The sequence below is a fragment of the Protopterus annectens genome, chromosome 16.part0 (genome assembly GCF_019279795.1).
Source record: "Protopterus annectens isolate FY-2018-M chromosome 16.part0, PAN1.0, whole genome shotgun sequence".
Taxonomy (NCBI): Eukaryota; Metazoa; Chordata; order Ceratodontiformes; family Protopteridae; genus Protopterus; species Protopterus annectens.
In genome coordinates, this window is record NC_056750.1 from 860382578 (window position 1) to 860398820 (window position 16243).

The following is a 16243-nucleotide window of genomic DNA, read 5'->3' on the forward strand; positions in this document are numbered from 1 at the left end:
AAAGATTTGAATGTACAGTCCTTTGTTGAAAGTTAATATATGAAATACTGTACTTGGCAAATAACAATGGTCTGGTAACCACCTCCTCATATCCATGGGAAGGCTGTAAGCATGAGAGGAGTTGCACTGTGTTGCTGCTGCTTCAACTGGCAAACTGCAGCATATAGCTTTATTGACGTTTCCTGTGATGTCCTGTTCCCATGTTGCAATATTTTTGCAGTGTTCTCCGCCTCATATGACCTGAACGTCTGCTCCTATACAAAAGCGTAATCCTGGTTTCTGTTGGTGCATGCAGAATCACATACTGGGTTATAAACCAGAGGCCATTAATGTGATGTGTGCATACACAGACCTTGGAAATTTTCTGCTGCAGTTGAAAGTCAGATTGATCGCATCATTATCTACCTTCAAGATGTCTAAAGTGAATTACCCTGTTGAGGAATTCTTAATCTTTATTATTGCTTGAGCTTGGTTGTTCTTAGCCACTGTTTGCTAAGAAGGGTAAACGCTGATGCGGACATCAAATTCTGCATAAGGACTCTTATGAGCATTGTGCATTCTATTTAGGCTGGGAATATGACTATACTTCCTGCACCGTCTGCCAGTTCTTCATTCCTAAAACACTTTGAAACTGTTTGGCTGTCTTCAATCTATATTTGGAAAATCAGAGGTTTAAAAAGTTAGCACTAAGGATGGATCCGGATTTGGCCACAAAGAAAAAGGCCATGCTTTCACTGCTTACTACCTCTCCTCCGTCAGACAACCCCGTCAACTTCTGTTATAGGGGTTGAGGAACATCCGCTAGAGCAGTCCACTTCGGTGTCTGTCCTTTAGGAAGCCACTACTGAAGTACTGGCCTGCACATCCAATGAGGTTATTCAGTCTATTACTACCGAAGTCTATGGGTAACAGACACCTGTCTGGGATGCAGCAATCTCAGTCTAATTCTTCAGCTCAGGCTCCGGAGTCTAGGCCTTCTTTGTCTCCCTAAACTACCCCTTTAAAAAGAAAGAGCAATCATTTATCTTTCTCTCCTGAATGGTCAGCTTGACTAGCAATCTCTTAGTCTTTGATGCAGACCCTCATGACCCTTAGGCCGTCTGCCTACTCACCTCCCACTGTCCCAGTACTTGGCCCAATCACCTCCCACAGTCCCAGTACTTCGCCCAAGACCTGCCTCAGTAACTTCAATCGTTCCTCCAATCTCTCGGGAAGAAGGAAAGGTAGTTTCCTCATCAGATGAGTGTTGCATGCTCATCGCAAATAGCCTCCCCTTGGATGCTACTCCCCTGATGAGTCTACAGAGGGAGATTCTCCTCCAGAAGAAATTACTTTTGGGGAGACTTACTAAAATGAAAGAATTTAAATGGGATACTTCCCAAATGGCTGAAACTCAGATATTTTGAGCTGCTGCAGGTTGCATCTCCCTCTACCTGCCACCCCCCAGATATTTCTGCTTACCTATAGATGCTTTTGCAGCCTCTAAAAATTCTAATTCTCGGCCACCTTCTCCAGAGACCTGATGGTTTGTACAAGTTGCTTGATGACTACAAATTTCTATTAAGACCCTCCCCAGCAGACCATGTTGTGATAGCTTATAGCCCCAGACCAGCAATTAATACAGATTCCATCATTGTCACTTCCGCCTACTGAACAGGATAGCAAGAGTATGGATAGGCTGGGCAAGAAGGTTTATTCCTTGTATCCTAGTATTCATTGCCATTAATTACTAAACCCATATAATTAAGTATGCTTTGGAATCCCAAGTTTCTACTCTACCTTCCTTGCCTGACTTTTCCCAACAAGAGAGAAGTAGCATCAAAACTGACCCTGGCATCCCTGGTAGCCAGGCACTGTTAGATGTAGTTATAATGCAGCAGAGGCTTCTGGAAGGTCTGCTGCATCTGTGATTCACAGATACTCCTGACTTAAACTACAACCTTTACCTGAAGTTTTCAAAATCAAAATTCTAGATGCCCCACTAGACCACAACCACGTGTTTTGGAAAGCAGTTTGCTGAACCTTTTAGAATTTTCAGGAGAAGAGCAAGGAGCTTTAAGATAAGCACCTTCTATTATCTCCAGTACCAAAATTCTTCAGAAACCACCCCAGCTAAGACTACCTATGTCAGAAGAATCCTTTCCACCGTGACCCCTTCTAGGCATTGGAAAGGAACCAGGAGGCTAACTATTCCAGGCCCGCCTCATCTCAGCCTACCCCACAGACTGCTTTTTTAGGACATAAATACCAAGATTGCATGACTGCCTTGCCCACCTCCCCCTGTTAATCCCATCTCTGCCCCTTTGGAAAACCATCACCTCAGACTGCTGGGTTCTGGCAGTAGTAGAAAAGTGATATTTGCTATCTTGACTAGAAAGGCTCACACCACAGGAAGTTCTATTCCCACCCAAAAAAAGTAATTGCACCTAATTCCTCACATTATCCAGGACCACCTGGCTCATTTAATGAAATAACCTGTCCCTTCAGGCCAAGAAGGGAAAGGCTTTCTACTCAAGGCTGTTCCTAGTACCTTAAAAGGGCAGACCATGGTGTTCAATCCTAGATTTCTTGCCAAACATCTTTCTAAAAGTCCATTCAGAATGCTATCCCTCCAAACCCTCCTTCCACTATTGCCGCCTAAAGAAAGAAGCCTACCTCCAGATCCCCATACAAACCCACCCACAGAAAGTGCTTTCATTTTGCTGGGCCCAGTTCCTATTTTCAGTTTTACTGCCTTGCCCTTTGGTTTTATCCACTGCACCTTGGGTGTTCAAATACCTAGCTGCCAACATAGCCTACTGCAGGACCAAGGGCATTAAAGTCTACCCCTACCCAGACAATACTCTTGCAGGAAAAGAAAATGCACACAAAAACCATCTTCAGTTTTTGATGTCACTGCTGCAAGGGTTGGGGTTCACCCTTAACATTGCAAAATCGTGCTTTTCACCAGAGCTGAACAGTTTCTTCCTGGGATGCAGGATTTGGACAGACCTGATTAAGGCCTTCCTTCCTCAGGACATAGTGGTGTCCCTAAAAGACCACTTCCAGGACCTTCTCCAGCAAGACAATTTATGCATCTTCTGGGCCTTACGGCAGCCACTGTACCTATGCTACCGTTACCAGGATCCACCTGAGGAAGCTACGGCTGCCCTCTGACTCTAGATACCCTTCCTACCTTGCCTAAAAACAGAGTTGAAGTGGTGGATTCAACAAGTTCGATTGGACACAGGCCTTCCTCTCCTACCCTCCACATCAGCTCAACATATGCACACAGGTTTTTCACATCTGGGCTGGGGGCTACCATGAAGGGACTCAACGTGCAAGAATGCTTGCAGGCACCCCTCATGAGCAAACAGGTCAATGTAAGGGAGATGACTGCAGTTCATTTAGCAAGCCTTTCTCCCTCCAACCTACAAGTCTTCATAGGCAACACCGCTGTCATCTGGTACATTAACAAACTGGGCGGGGGGGACACACACACCAAATCCTACCTCCTCTAAGTTGGCAGTGCAAATTTGGGACTTGGCCTAATGAAATCTCTGTAGGCAGTGTACATCCCATCCCAGGATAGACACCAAGCATATGCACTCAGCAGATCATTCTGTCTGCATCATGAGTGGATGCTGCACAGAAAAGTATTTCTAGACGTTGTCCACCAGTGGTGCACACGTCACATGGATTTATTAGCCTCCCCCAAGAACAGACAACTGAAAATATTCTGTACCAAGGAGCACTCCCCACTAGCCTGGAGAGTGGGGTGCATTCACCATCTCATAGAAAGGATGATTTCTGGTTGCCTTTACTCTCATTCAAAAGGCCCTCCTGAAAAGTGCGAGGGACATACCAAAAATCTTGCTGTTGACTCCCTGTTGGCCAAAGCAGCATTGGTTCCTTTTTCTGTTACCCTCGCCAAGGGGCAATCACTGTTACTCCATAAGGTGGATCTTCTCATAGCAGAAAAGAACTCTCTTCCATTCTCACCTGGAGATGCTGTGCCTAAGACTCTGATAAACTTTTAATACCCTTCAGACACCACTACTGTGAATACATGTTTTCTGTCCTGAGGGAGACCAGGAAACCTCACACAAGGAGATCCTACATTTTAAAATGGGAAATATTCTTCAAATGGTGTCTCTGAAGACATAGGGATCCCTTTCAAGCTGATGTTCCCCCTAGTCTCGGCTTGTGTGCGAGCTTATCAAGGCAGGCCTTTCATACTCTTCAGTGAAAGTGCACCTATCTGCATTTTGCTAAAGCCCTTTTTACCCCTCACCTCTATCTCCTGATTCATCCGAGGTTATAAATCCCTCAGTGTTGGGCTCCAATTGCAGATTACCCTTCCCTGCACTACCAGTCCACTGTGTGCGTTCTGCAGATGTAAGTGAGCTGCTGCTATTTCTTGTAAAGTACCTGGCTGCAATTGCAACAGCGGTCAGTTCTTTTCAAATGAGCTAGGCTCTAAGCTTAATTATAATTTGTAAAGTGTTATACTTAATGTGTTGTTACCATTAACCCAAAGGCTGTCCTCTAGCTTATTTCCACCCTGTTCTTGCTCCATAGCATACCATTTGGAATATACGGCATTGCTGTGACGAGATCGTTTTGTTTTCTGTCACCGTCTCCTCCTAGGACCTCCTTCTACTGTGCTATTTGAGCACTCTTCTCATACTAAGACTCACAGACTGCCAGTATCAGTCTAACAAGTTTAACTTTCATTTCACTGCGACCATACCTTACCATTACCCACTAATAACTGGCTTCCATTTGCAGCATGCTGTGCCACCTGGCGGCCAAAATATTTAGTTTCATATTTCTCTCTCCAGTCCCTCTAGTTATCAGGCGGTGATGTTCTTAGAACTATCAGCATACTAAGAAACTCCTATTCTCTCGGCTACCTGTGACTTTGTTTCTTCCCCAGACCTACTCTTAAATATTACCTCTGTTCTGACCAGCTAAATAGTCTCTCTTACCCTTAGCACAGTAGTCATAACCTTCATTTTTTTCCACTTATTATCCCAAATAACTGCTAACTACATTATATAGCAAAAGATATTACCAGTCTCCATTATAAGACTGCTCCTTTATTTCTCATCTTTTATTCCACTGCTTGCTCTGTCAAGTATCAAACCTTCACCGAGAACTACTGCAAGTTTTGAAAACTCAAGAGTAAGCTGAAAACCAGCTCTTTTTTTAATAGGGTTATTCAGCTCTGCTGCTGTTTCACTGGACTGGTAGCTGGCAAGGTACTAACTGCATTTAAGTCCCTAGCTCAGTAGTAAATCCCTGAACACCACAGCAGCCATAGCTGAACTAAGTGTCCTAGCTCTGCCTTACCACAGTTTTAGCACCCTATCATGCTCCCAAGCCCTCCCCCCAGTTTGAAAGCCTGTCTCTGCGCCTTGCTGGTCCCCACATTCAATCTACTGTTTATCTTATTGGTGGATTAATAGTAGCATGTCAATAAAATAAGGCTTGATTTAGGGTAGCATATTGTATATCATTCACACTGGCTTCTAATAATATTTCAACAAAATAAAGCTTGCGTTTAGGGTAGCTTACTTTCAGCTTGGTGATTTTTGTTTTTCTTGAGGATCCTTTCCTGCAGACCTCCGAGCAGCCCCGCTCCATTTGCCCATGCTAATGTGCGGGCTGACTGCTTCCCTATCCTGCCCCCATTTCCCACCCACTCCCACTATTTCTAGTCTTATACCTAGCCATCCCTTCCCACCCCACATCCAACCATTCACAGACCAGAGACTCCCTCTCGGCACCCTCACCAAGCTATTCCAAATTATATCCCCCTGCACATTACCACCTACAGCAATGATTCCCACCCATAATCGCAAGCTAATCACCCTGCTTTCATGTAAACTCACTGTCCTATCCATTGCAAGACTGAACCCTCTACCTCACCCTCTTACCACACCACACTAAAAATTACCTATGCTAGCCCTACAAAACATGCCTGTACTTATATTCCTAGCACTCCTCACTACAGCCAGCACACATCATCAAACCTCTACCATAACATTATAACAACACCTAACTCATTTACTGTACTCCCAATCAGCCCCAGATCACCTACTGCGGAGTACATAGCCTTCCTAATTAAACTTACTAAACTCCTGCATTGTATAAATCACTGATAATTGCAGGTGATGTTCACCCTAATTCGGGGTCTAACACTATGCAAACTTCCCTGGCTAATGCTGCCCTTTCTTCAAACCAGTTACCAAATACAACAAAAACTAGCCTACTAATTCTGTTTAAATATTTAGTGTTAACAATAAGGTACACTTACGGCATGCAGTTCTCTCCACCTTACAGCCCTGCTGTATCTTTTGAATTGTGGCTAAAGCCCACTACAGCAGACAAAGAATTTCTAGATACTGGTTACAATGTACTTTGCCAAGATAGACTGTCTAAAAAAGGGTAGCTAGCCGTTCTGTAAGAATACCCTAAATATCACCACAACTAATCTGCAGATCTCATCTTTCAACTCTGAGCTCCTCCTAGCTAAACTCTACCTTAGCAACTAAAGTCAGTCTGTATTGTCACATACTATATACCACCAGGCAACATCCCAACCCTAGAAGCCTTCCTACAGTGGACAAACCATAACCTTCCACAGAAAACTAGCATCCTCTGATTTCAACATAGATTGGAATACCTACTCTACCATTACCCCACCAACCGTATTAACCTCTAATTTCTTACAAATTATCCCAACTAGCACTAGACTAGGTAATCCAAAAATCTAAGCCTCCTAGACTAGATCTTGATAAGTAGGACCAACACCTCATACCGTGCAGGGGTCCTCCTAGACTCCCTCAGTGACCATCAACCCACTTTCCTATTAAAATTCAAAACCCAGTCCTATCCTACCCCCCAGATCATTAACAACCCATATCATGAAAAACTTGGACCCCAACAAATTCAAGATATACACCATATTTGGAACATAACAGTTTTACCCCTAGAAGAAGCCATAAACCATTTCAATAACACCTTCCTAGAAATCCTAAATGCCTATGCTCCAGCTCGTACCACTAAACTCAAAACAAAGTAGCAGCCCACTGGCGTACCAGGGCAACTAAAAAGAGAATTTCTGAAAGGAACAAAGCCTGTTATATCTGGAGAGCCACAAAACCCCCAGCAGCTAAGGTACAATTCCAAAAGCTCAGAAATGAGACGAAAAAAAACCCAGTTCTCCTAGATAAAAATAACTATTTACTAAATCTACAAAACAAGCATCAAAATAACCCCAAGAATTGCTGGCCAGGAATAAGTAACTTACTCCACCCTGGCAGACCATCGACCCAGTATCTTTTCTCCACTAATGAAATCACAAGTATACCAAACACGTTTAACAAATACTTCATCAAAACTATTTCTAACCTTGTTCAAAAAACACTTATGACTGCCACCACTAATGACCCAGAACGTATAGCTAGACCCAAAACTACCTTCCAGTTTCAACCCATCCCCGACCAACTATGTCAAAAGGTTGCTAACCAAACTTAAACCTACTTCACTAGTAGCTGATGGGTTACCTGCTGAATTCCATCATCTGGCTGCTAATGAACTTGCCTTTCCCGTATCCATACAACTAAACAGATCCATCTCAGAAACCTCAATACCACTCATCTGGAAAAACCCTTGTATTATCCCCGTCTATAAAGATGGAACCTCCACTGACTGCAGCAACTGTTGCCTCACAACCATTCTGTTTTAAAGATGGAACCTCCACTGACTGCAGTAACTGTTGCCTCATAACCATTCTGTTTTCACTAGTCAAAATGCTTGAAATGCCTTAACTAACATATGCCATACCTTCTTAACTAATTTCTCTCTCCTACCCACCATGGATTTAGGTCAGCTCATAGCACTACCACTGCCCTACTCTTATTCATGAACCCCAATCAACCAGAAGCATGCAGCAAACTAAACCTCAGCCATATTTCTGGACCTATCCAAGAAGTTTCATATGGTCAGCCACCTTAAACCATTACAAACCCTTACTGACCTTGGCCTAAGTAACCAAGCCCTAGCTTGGTTTCAGAACACTCTACAAGGAAGACGACAAGCAGTATGATAGGACAATAACCTATCCCCACTGCTACCCATCACCACAGGAATCCCAGAAGGTGCCATTTTATGCCCCTTTCTATTCTCCATTTTCATCATTCATCTCCACAGCATCTGTCAAGATGCAGCAGTTATACAATACACTGTCTCCACAGTTGTCTTTTCAGCCAGTGACCCTCAGACTTCTCTCTATAACCCAACATGCCTTCCATACCGCTGAAAACTGGTTTCTTAAACACCTAGTACTAAACCCCCCCCCCCCCCAAAAAAAATACAAGCTATTGCTTTTTACACCCAACAGATCTAGCACCACACCCATCCCATGTAATATAGTATCCAGAGATGGCACCATTCTCTCCCTTGACACATACCAAATTGCTAGGACTTACCATTGATTACCTCAAATTTGATCAGTATTTAAACCAAACCATTAAAAAATATCTATCAAAAATGGGCAGTCTATATAAACAAACCTTTCCTAAGACAACCTGCTAGGATAACAGTTGCTCAAACTCCCCTTCTTTCTACCCTGTTGTATGCCTTACCCATTCTCACCAACTTACCCAAAATTTAAATTGCCAAGCTCACTTGTTAGAATCAAATTGCAAAATTTGTGACCCGTGCCCCCTACCGTGACCACCACTGTTGTTCCCTAAAACAACTTGACTGGCTTGAATTCCCTAATTTTCTAAAATTTCAACTGTCCTTTGGCCAGTCTCCTATTATTCCCAGACAAAACCCCATGTTTGGCTTATCTATTAGAACCACAAGCTAAAACCAGTTAACTCTGCTCTAGTAACAAAATTAATCAAGGTCACAAAAAACAACACAGCAGGGGATTCCCTCTTCCCTGACTATAGGCAAAATTTGGAACTCCTTGCCCACTTCTGTTACCTCAGCAGTCTCAAAGGCTACATTTAAGACTCCTGAAATAATCCCTAAAGCACTCATGGATCTGCACATGTTCCCCACCTGGCTGACCTTCCCGTGTTCCCCCTCCTGCTTCCCCCTACCCACTAACTTCAGCTGCATCTCCAGCGAATGCAGTCTTTGTAGCTTCCTCCCAGTTCCAACTCCAGTACCTCCCCTTAGTTCAGCACTTGTTTCACTGCCAGATCACTATGCTATGTACCCACTAATGACTATGCTCACTCTATACCTCTACTCTTACCACTTACTTAGCTACTTCACTTTCATGCTTCTCGTACCTAACCTGCTTATCCAGTCAATCTACTGTTTCTCCCGTTACTTAACCAAGTTAACTATTCTGTGTTCTTCAGTGTTCACCATTATGTTCTGCTTAAACCTAAAACTGAAAGTGTGTACAGTCTATGTAATCATTTTAAACCTGAAGCTTCTTTTGCTTTGACACTGATCTATGTGAAGTTTAGTACTAGCTGTGTTAACCTGAATTAAGCTTGAATGCTACTTGTCAGTGTTAAGTCTGCAACTTTCTGTGTAATTTGAAAGCTTCTATCTACTTTGTAATGTTGCTTGAATATAACTGGAGCCTTTCTCCCTGGACCGCCTCTGAAAATGGACATGCATTGTCTGATTTTCCTAGTCAACAAATGTAAAGTTATAAAATAAATATTTCTGCTTGCTTACCCTTAGAACCTCCTTTACTCTCCATGTTAGATGTTAAATTTTTCTTGAAATGAGTCTTGCATATTAGACCACTGATGAAGCCTATCCCACTGCCTTGGGACCTAAATTTTATCCTTTAAAAGCTCGCACTGGCTCCATTTGAGCCAGCCAGTTCTGCATCCCTACAGATGTGCGCATACAATACAGTCTTGCTAGTAGCCCTCACCTCCCACAGAAGGGTATCAGAGCTGCAGGCACTCATGGCGTGCTCCCCCCCTACATTATCATCCACAAAGACAAGGATGACTCTGCGGAACAACCCTTCCTTCATCCCTAAAGTGGTCAATGAGCTATCATTAAATCGGTACATTCATCTACCCACCTTTTCTCCTACCAATGACAGTGAGAGAACTACATTCCTTGGTTGTTCACAAGCAGTTAAGGTTTTGCTTGCACAAAACTAAGACCATTAGGAAATCAACTTTTTGTAGCTTTTCATTCCAGAGCCCTGGGAAAGGCAGTCTCCAAACAAACCATCTGCTTCTGCTACTCCAAGCATGGGAAAGGACTTGCTTCAGGGGATAGCACACTCCAATAGGGGCTGTAGCATCCTCCAAAGCCTTCAAAGGCCTAGACACAGCCTCCATCCTGGAGGCAGCCACCTGGTCCACTATACATATTTTTACCAGACGCTACAAATTGGATCTCCTCTCCAGACCCAGAACAGGTTTCTCTAGGGTAATCCTGCAGGTATTTCTGGAATCTTCTACCTTGACCTCCACCTTTCCTCCTTCCTAAGCTGTGGTACTCTCCTACAGTAACAATACTGCAACATGGGAGTAGGAAGTAGAATAGTTGTAGAGGGTGGAGTAGAATGCTGTAACGTGGAAGAGAGGGACATCTATGGTTATGGTAAGATTTTACACAACTATTCTTTAGTCATCCTTGTGTACAGACAAGAAGGTACACTGGGCAGTTTAAAAATACACTGAAACTGAGCTTGTTCAAAGACGCACTGTGCTCCTCTGAACTCGAAGCAATGTTCTCTAAGCATATATATTGCATCTAGCAGGTAGGAAACTAAGCCCAGGGGAAGCAGCTGTTGTAGTAAAGGCTCTACTAAAGCACTGTTTCACATCATGGTATAATAGGAAAATAAACATTTTACCACTCCATCTGCCGTAATATGATGCAGAATAGTTTTCTGTATGTATTATAAGTGTTGCATTCAGAATATTTTTTTCTGTTTGTATACTTTGTGCTGCAGTGGTCATCTTCTGTACCAAACTTTTGAGAATCCGAATATATCTGTTTTGTACCTTTTTGAATAAGATTTATATTTTGCCACTTATTCCACTGTTCTGTTTTGCACTGTTAGCACAGTTGGTGCCCTATAGGTATGGATAGGTATGGTAAAGGATATGAGGGCCAGCCCTTGTACTGTTATCAAATGGAGTAAATTATGGACAGTGTTGTAGGAAGAAGTGTGCAAGTTGTCTTTAAACCAACGTAACAGAATGCTTTTCCTTCCTTCAGGTAGACATCAGTGCAGCTGTTGCATACACAATTGCAGTAAAGGAGGACTCTGAGATGAATTTGATGAAGAAAGCTGCTGGGATCACCACAGAGGTCTTCAACAAGTTCTTCAAAGAGAAAGTTATGGAGATAGTCGATCAAGATGAGGTAAGCTCAACAACTAAATCCAGTACAACTTTGGTGTTTGTTTTTTACTACAACCTGGTAGTTGCATTTTTTTTGAGCATGTCTTATAAATGTGCTTTAGTCAAAGTCTTAAGCTCTCGTGTCTAAAACAGTTTTTGCACAGTATGCTTAGAGAAAGTATTCTCTCAAAAACAGTTTATTTTAATTAAGTATGGCAATAGCAAACTTGGAGACTGAAAATGGTGAGTAAGGAATATGTCCTTCCAGCAAGTCTTGTTTGTTGGTATACATTTAGGTTTATTGTACAGTTTGCAGAGCTTATTTTGTGAGCAAATAGATTGTAAAATAGGATTGGGTCTTTATGGTTAACAAAATGAGACACTGGTCATCTCTGGGCATTTGTTAGGCTGTTAAATATAAAGAGTTGTGCTAATCTATTGGGATAGTTGCATTTAAGGATTTTTTTGGTTGAAAATTTCAAGTTGAGCAGTTATGCCTGGACTAGCATATGGGCAGAGTGTTTAATGGGTCTGTTAAGGGACTAGTACAGCTGTAAGGTACCTTGGATTCTTAGATATTCCCTTGGAAATTAATTGGGACAAGTATGTTCTGATCTATGGAAACGAGAACAAATACGAGGTGTCTCCTCAAGTACCCAGGTCATGCATCTTGTCTTTAAAGGCAGGTGGTGGATATCCTTTAAGGTATAGTCCTTTTAAGTGCACGGTGGTTTCTGCACCAATTGTTAAACATTCTGTCCGGCTATTGTAGTTCTCCAAATCACAAAACAGTGGTATAATTGTATTCACTATGGATGTATATATAAAGCTAAAAAGTAGTATAACCAGGTGAAGCACTTGAGGCATCCTGACCTGCCTCTGTCCATGCGAGTAAAGGAGACCAAGAAAGTATTGTGCATTAAGTTTTACTGTAGCTCTCCCTATACATCTCTCGCTGGGCATATTAGGACCCCTTTTGCTCGAGCACCAGCCCACACTTAAGCTCTTTGCAAAAGTTTGAACTGCTGACTTTGTGAAGCTGCTTCATGGACCTGCCAGTCACACACTTAAAGCATTATGTCATTAAATTCTAAGTAGCGCAGGTTTTGCCTTAGCTGTGGTGTAAGGTATGCTTTAATCCTGTCTGGAAACTTGGGGTTGGGTTCCCTTGTTTTATGCTTTGAGTTGGGTTGGGTTCCCTTGTTTTATGCTTTGAGTTGCATTTTATAAAATGTATTTATTGTACCAGTGACCCTTAAGATGGAAAATGCACTTGTGTGAAGTTGCACACCCCCCCCCCCCAAACCAGGGATGATAACTCTTCTACTTGCATGCAATTGGCCAGATGTCCTTCAAGGATGCATCTGCAGTCCTTACAAATGGGTTGTCCTGTCGTCAGGCAGCCCTTCGGTCGGCCGGATTCCAAAGTCTGGGTCTGGCCTCGGCTGGTGTCGCACTTCACCTGACGTCATAGCTGCAGTTCTTCGGGTATAAAGGCATCAGCCGACGCCATTTTCCCCAGTCTTTCTTGCCGCGTGGCGCCCGAAGCAGAAGCTGTTCGCAAGTGCCGGTCGGTCAGAACCAGAGATTACTACAAGTACCGAAGACTTCTAAAAAGCTAAGTACCCCGGTGGGGACTCTTTCTTGCCTCAGCCGATGTCAGAAAAAGTGAATAACTGTTTAACTTGTGGGAAACAAATACCTCATAAAGATTTCCACTCTTACTGCTTACCTTGCTTAGGCCCAGACCACGACGTAGCAGCTTGTCTAGCCTGTGCTTCTTTCAACCGACGAACGCTTAGACGTCTGTCGGAATTTGCTGAAGAGTTTTTCGGCTCCGCTTTTGCTTACATTATGCCGTCGGATACTCCGACTACGCAAATTTCTAAAAAGCGCAAGGAAAAGGACCGACACTCACGGTCCGCGGTTTTGGCCGAAACCGTGGTTAAGCCAACCGCGAGTGTCTCGGTTTTGGCTGAAACTGAGTCCACGGTTCTTCGGCCGAAAGCTTGCCACTTACCGAGGCCGCATACAGCTTGGCTGAATCTGCTACTGAAATCCCACCTGCTCTTGCAGGTTCACAGGATTTAACTGATACTATCCCTTTGGATATTTCTACCCCTGCACGTGGAGCTGCTAGGCCTCCTGCATCCATGTCGATTAAGGCCTTTGCCAGGGCCAAGGCAGCAAACACTACCAAAACTGTGCCTGCTAAGACCCCCTCTCACAGGCCTAGCTCTAGTTCACAAATGCTTAGTCTAGCAGAGGATCTCATTTCCTTGATCCGGGGATCCCAACCACATCCAGACAGGGCCTCTCAACCACCTCCAGGGAAGAGGACTAGAGTAGAGCCCCCTGAGCCAGTTTCTTCAGATGGCTCCTCTGATGAATCAGATAATTCAAACCCTCCAGAGGGCCCTTTTTCTCCTTATGAGGACTCCGATGCAGAAGAGTCCATTCCTTCCGCCTCTCCAACTGAGGAATTTTCTTTTGGGGAAACCTTGCATGCTATGAGGGAACAATTTCAATGGCAGGGCCAGGATTTTTCAGACTCTAGGAAAAGGCTTAGAACCTTTTTGCATTTGCCACAGCATAGGCCTTTAGCCATTCCGCCAGTACTTACTGTTGTGGATGCTTTTAATGATGCTTGTACTGCTCCTGATTCTCTCCCTCCGGCCCCTGCTAAGCCCGATAGGTACTACAGGGTTCCGGACACACATTATCATTTGTATAAGGCCCCTTTTGCAGATCCCGAAACCATCTCCCAGGGACCCAAGGCTGTAGCAGCTACCTCTACCAAAAACCCCCTCCCCTCTCAAAGGGAATCTAGGGCCTTAGAGAGATGGGGTAAAAAGGTTTACACTTCTGCTACTCTTTCAGCTAGGGCCTTGAACTGTCAATTCCACATGATTCAGTATCAGGAATTTGTTAGACCAGTTAACTAAAAATCTGTCCTCGGATGAACCATTAGACAAAAAATCTGTACAGGAAATGGTACATAACATTCAGCAGGTCAGTAATCATTCCTTAAAATGCGGCTATGATGCACTGGAGGCTTCCTTTAGATCAGCCATGACTGGCACAGTGATCAGAAGACATGCATGGTTAAAAGAGCAGTCCTTACCAGACCATGTTAAATCAAAGCTCCTAGATGCTCCCATGGATAAGCTCAATTTGTTTGGCTCCCCTGCACAGCAGGTGCTGAAGGTGGAAGAGAAAGCAAAATCAGTTCAGACAGTCAAGGATTTCTTGCAGATCCAGCCTCCAAGGTTTAGCAGGAACTGGCCTTCCAAGAATTGGTCCTTTCCAAACACCTCCAGAGCACCGAGAGGCAGGAATAGGCGCTCAAGAGGCAGGGGTCAATCCAGAGGTGCCTACAGGGGACGTCAGTGGCAGGCTAACAACCAGCGAGGTACAACCACAGATCCGGCCACCACCACTTCCACAGGACAATCACAGTGACTTGGCTCTGGCACCGCCTACCAGGGAACAACTAGAGGCACCCTTAGGCGGGAAGCTAGCCTTATTTTCAGTAAACTGGCATAACATCACCGGAGACAAATGGATTTTACAGACAATAGACCAAGGTTACAGGTTTCACTTCCATACTCTACCAAGGAAGAGAGGAATGCCAAACCTACCTCCAAATCAGAAGGCAGAAGCTCTACAACAAATAACTCGCTTATTAAGGATGAGAGCTGTAGAAAGGGTACCATCTATGGAACAAGGGCAAGGATTTTACTCCAGACTCTTCCTGGTACCAAGAAAAGAAAACCAATGGAGACCTATTCTTGACCTGTCCGCTTTAAACACATACCTCATTGTTCCAAAATTCAAAATGCTGACCTTACAGCAGCTTCTTCCCATGCTGGGCAAGGAGTCTTGGCTGGTAACTCTAGATCTCAAGGAGGCATACCTGCACGTCCCCATACGACCAAATTGCAGAAGATACCTCAGATTTCTTACAGGATCAGAGCATTATCAATTCTCAGCATTGCCCTTTGGCTTATCTACTGCGCCCAGAGTATTCACGAAATGCCTGGCATCAGTAATTGCTCATTGCAGACTTCAGGGAATTCAAATTTACCCTTACCTGGACGACTGCCTGTTACAAGCGGACAACAAAAACAAATTAACAAAAGATTTACAAAGGGTCATTCATCTACTACAAGCCCTGGGATACACAGTCAATATAAAAAAGTCAAGGCTGATACCATCCCAAAGGATAGCCTTCTTGGGTGCAGATATGGACACATCAAAACAAATGGCATTCCTGACAGTAGAAAAACAGGAGTAACTCCCCTTCTACTTCATGGCACTAACAAAGCAGAACCAACTAACAGCAAGAAAAGTCCTGCAAGCTCTCGGTTACATGGCATCCTGCATAATATTGATTCCACATGCTAGACTACATATGAGAAAGTTACAGTGGTACCTAAGGAATTTATGGTCTCAGCACAAGCACAGCCTAGAAACCCAAATTCCAATAATTCCATGCCTGAAGCAAGAATTCCAATGGTGGGCTCAGGCCTGTCAAACAAGGGACTGCCCTTCCACAGCACTCAACCAAGCCAGACCATCACAACAGACGCCTCAGACCTCGGTTGGGGGGCACACATGCTGGACAAGTGCATACAAGGCTTATGGACTCAAGACCAGCTGCACCTACACATAAATCAAAAGGAAATGCTGGCAGTAAAACTAGCAATTCAGGCATTCAGACCATTTCTTCGACAGGGTCAACTGCTGATAAGGACGGACAACACCACATTTATGTGGTACATCAGCAAACAGGGAGGCACACATTCATACCCTCTATGCCGGATGGCAATGGACCTCTGGAATGTGGCACTGAGCTTCAACGTTCAGTTACAAGCAATTTTTGTACCAGGAAAGCAAAATATACT

General features: G+C 43.8%; 1 protein-coding gene across 1 annotated transcript in view; it reads left to right on the forward strand.

Moving 5' to 3' along the window:
- The window catches only part of SUPT16H (SPT16 homolog, facilitates chromatin remodeling subunit), a 3088153-nt gene that overhangs the window by 559329 nt on the left and 2512581 nt on the right, over nucleotides 1-16243 (forward strand). Inside the window, exon 4 of the mRNA XM_044058195.1 lies at nucleotides 11212-11358. Coding sequence (XP_043914130.1) covers nucleotides 11212-11358 — 147 coding nt within the window. The remainder of the gene's footprint in view (nucleotides 1-11211; nucleotides 11359-16243) is intronic.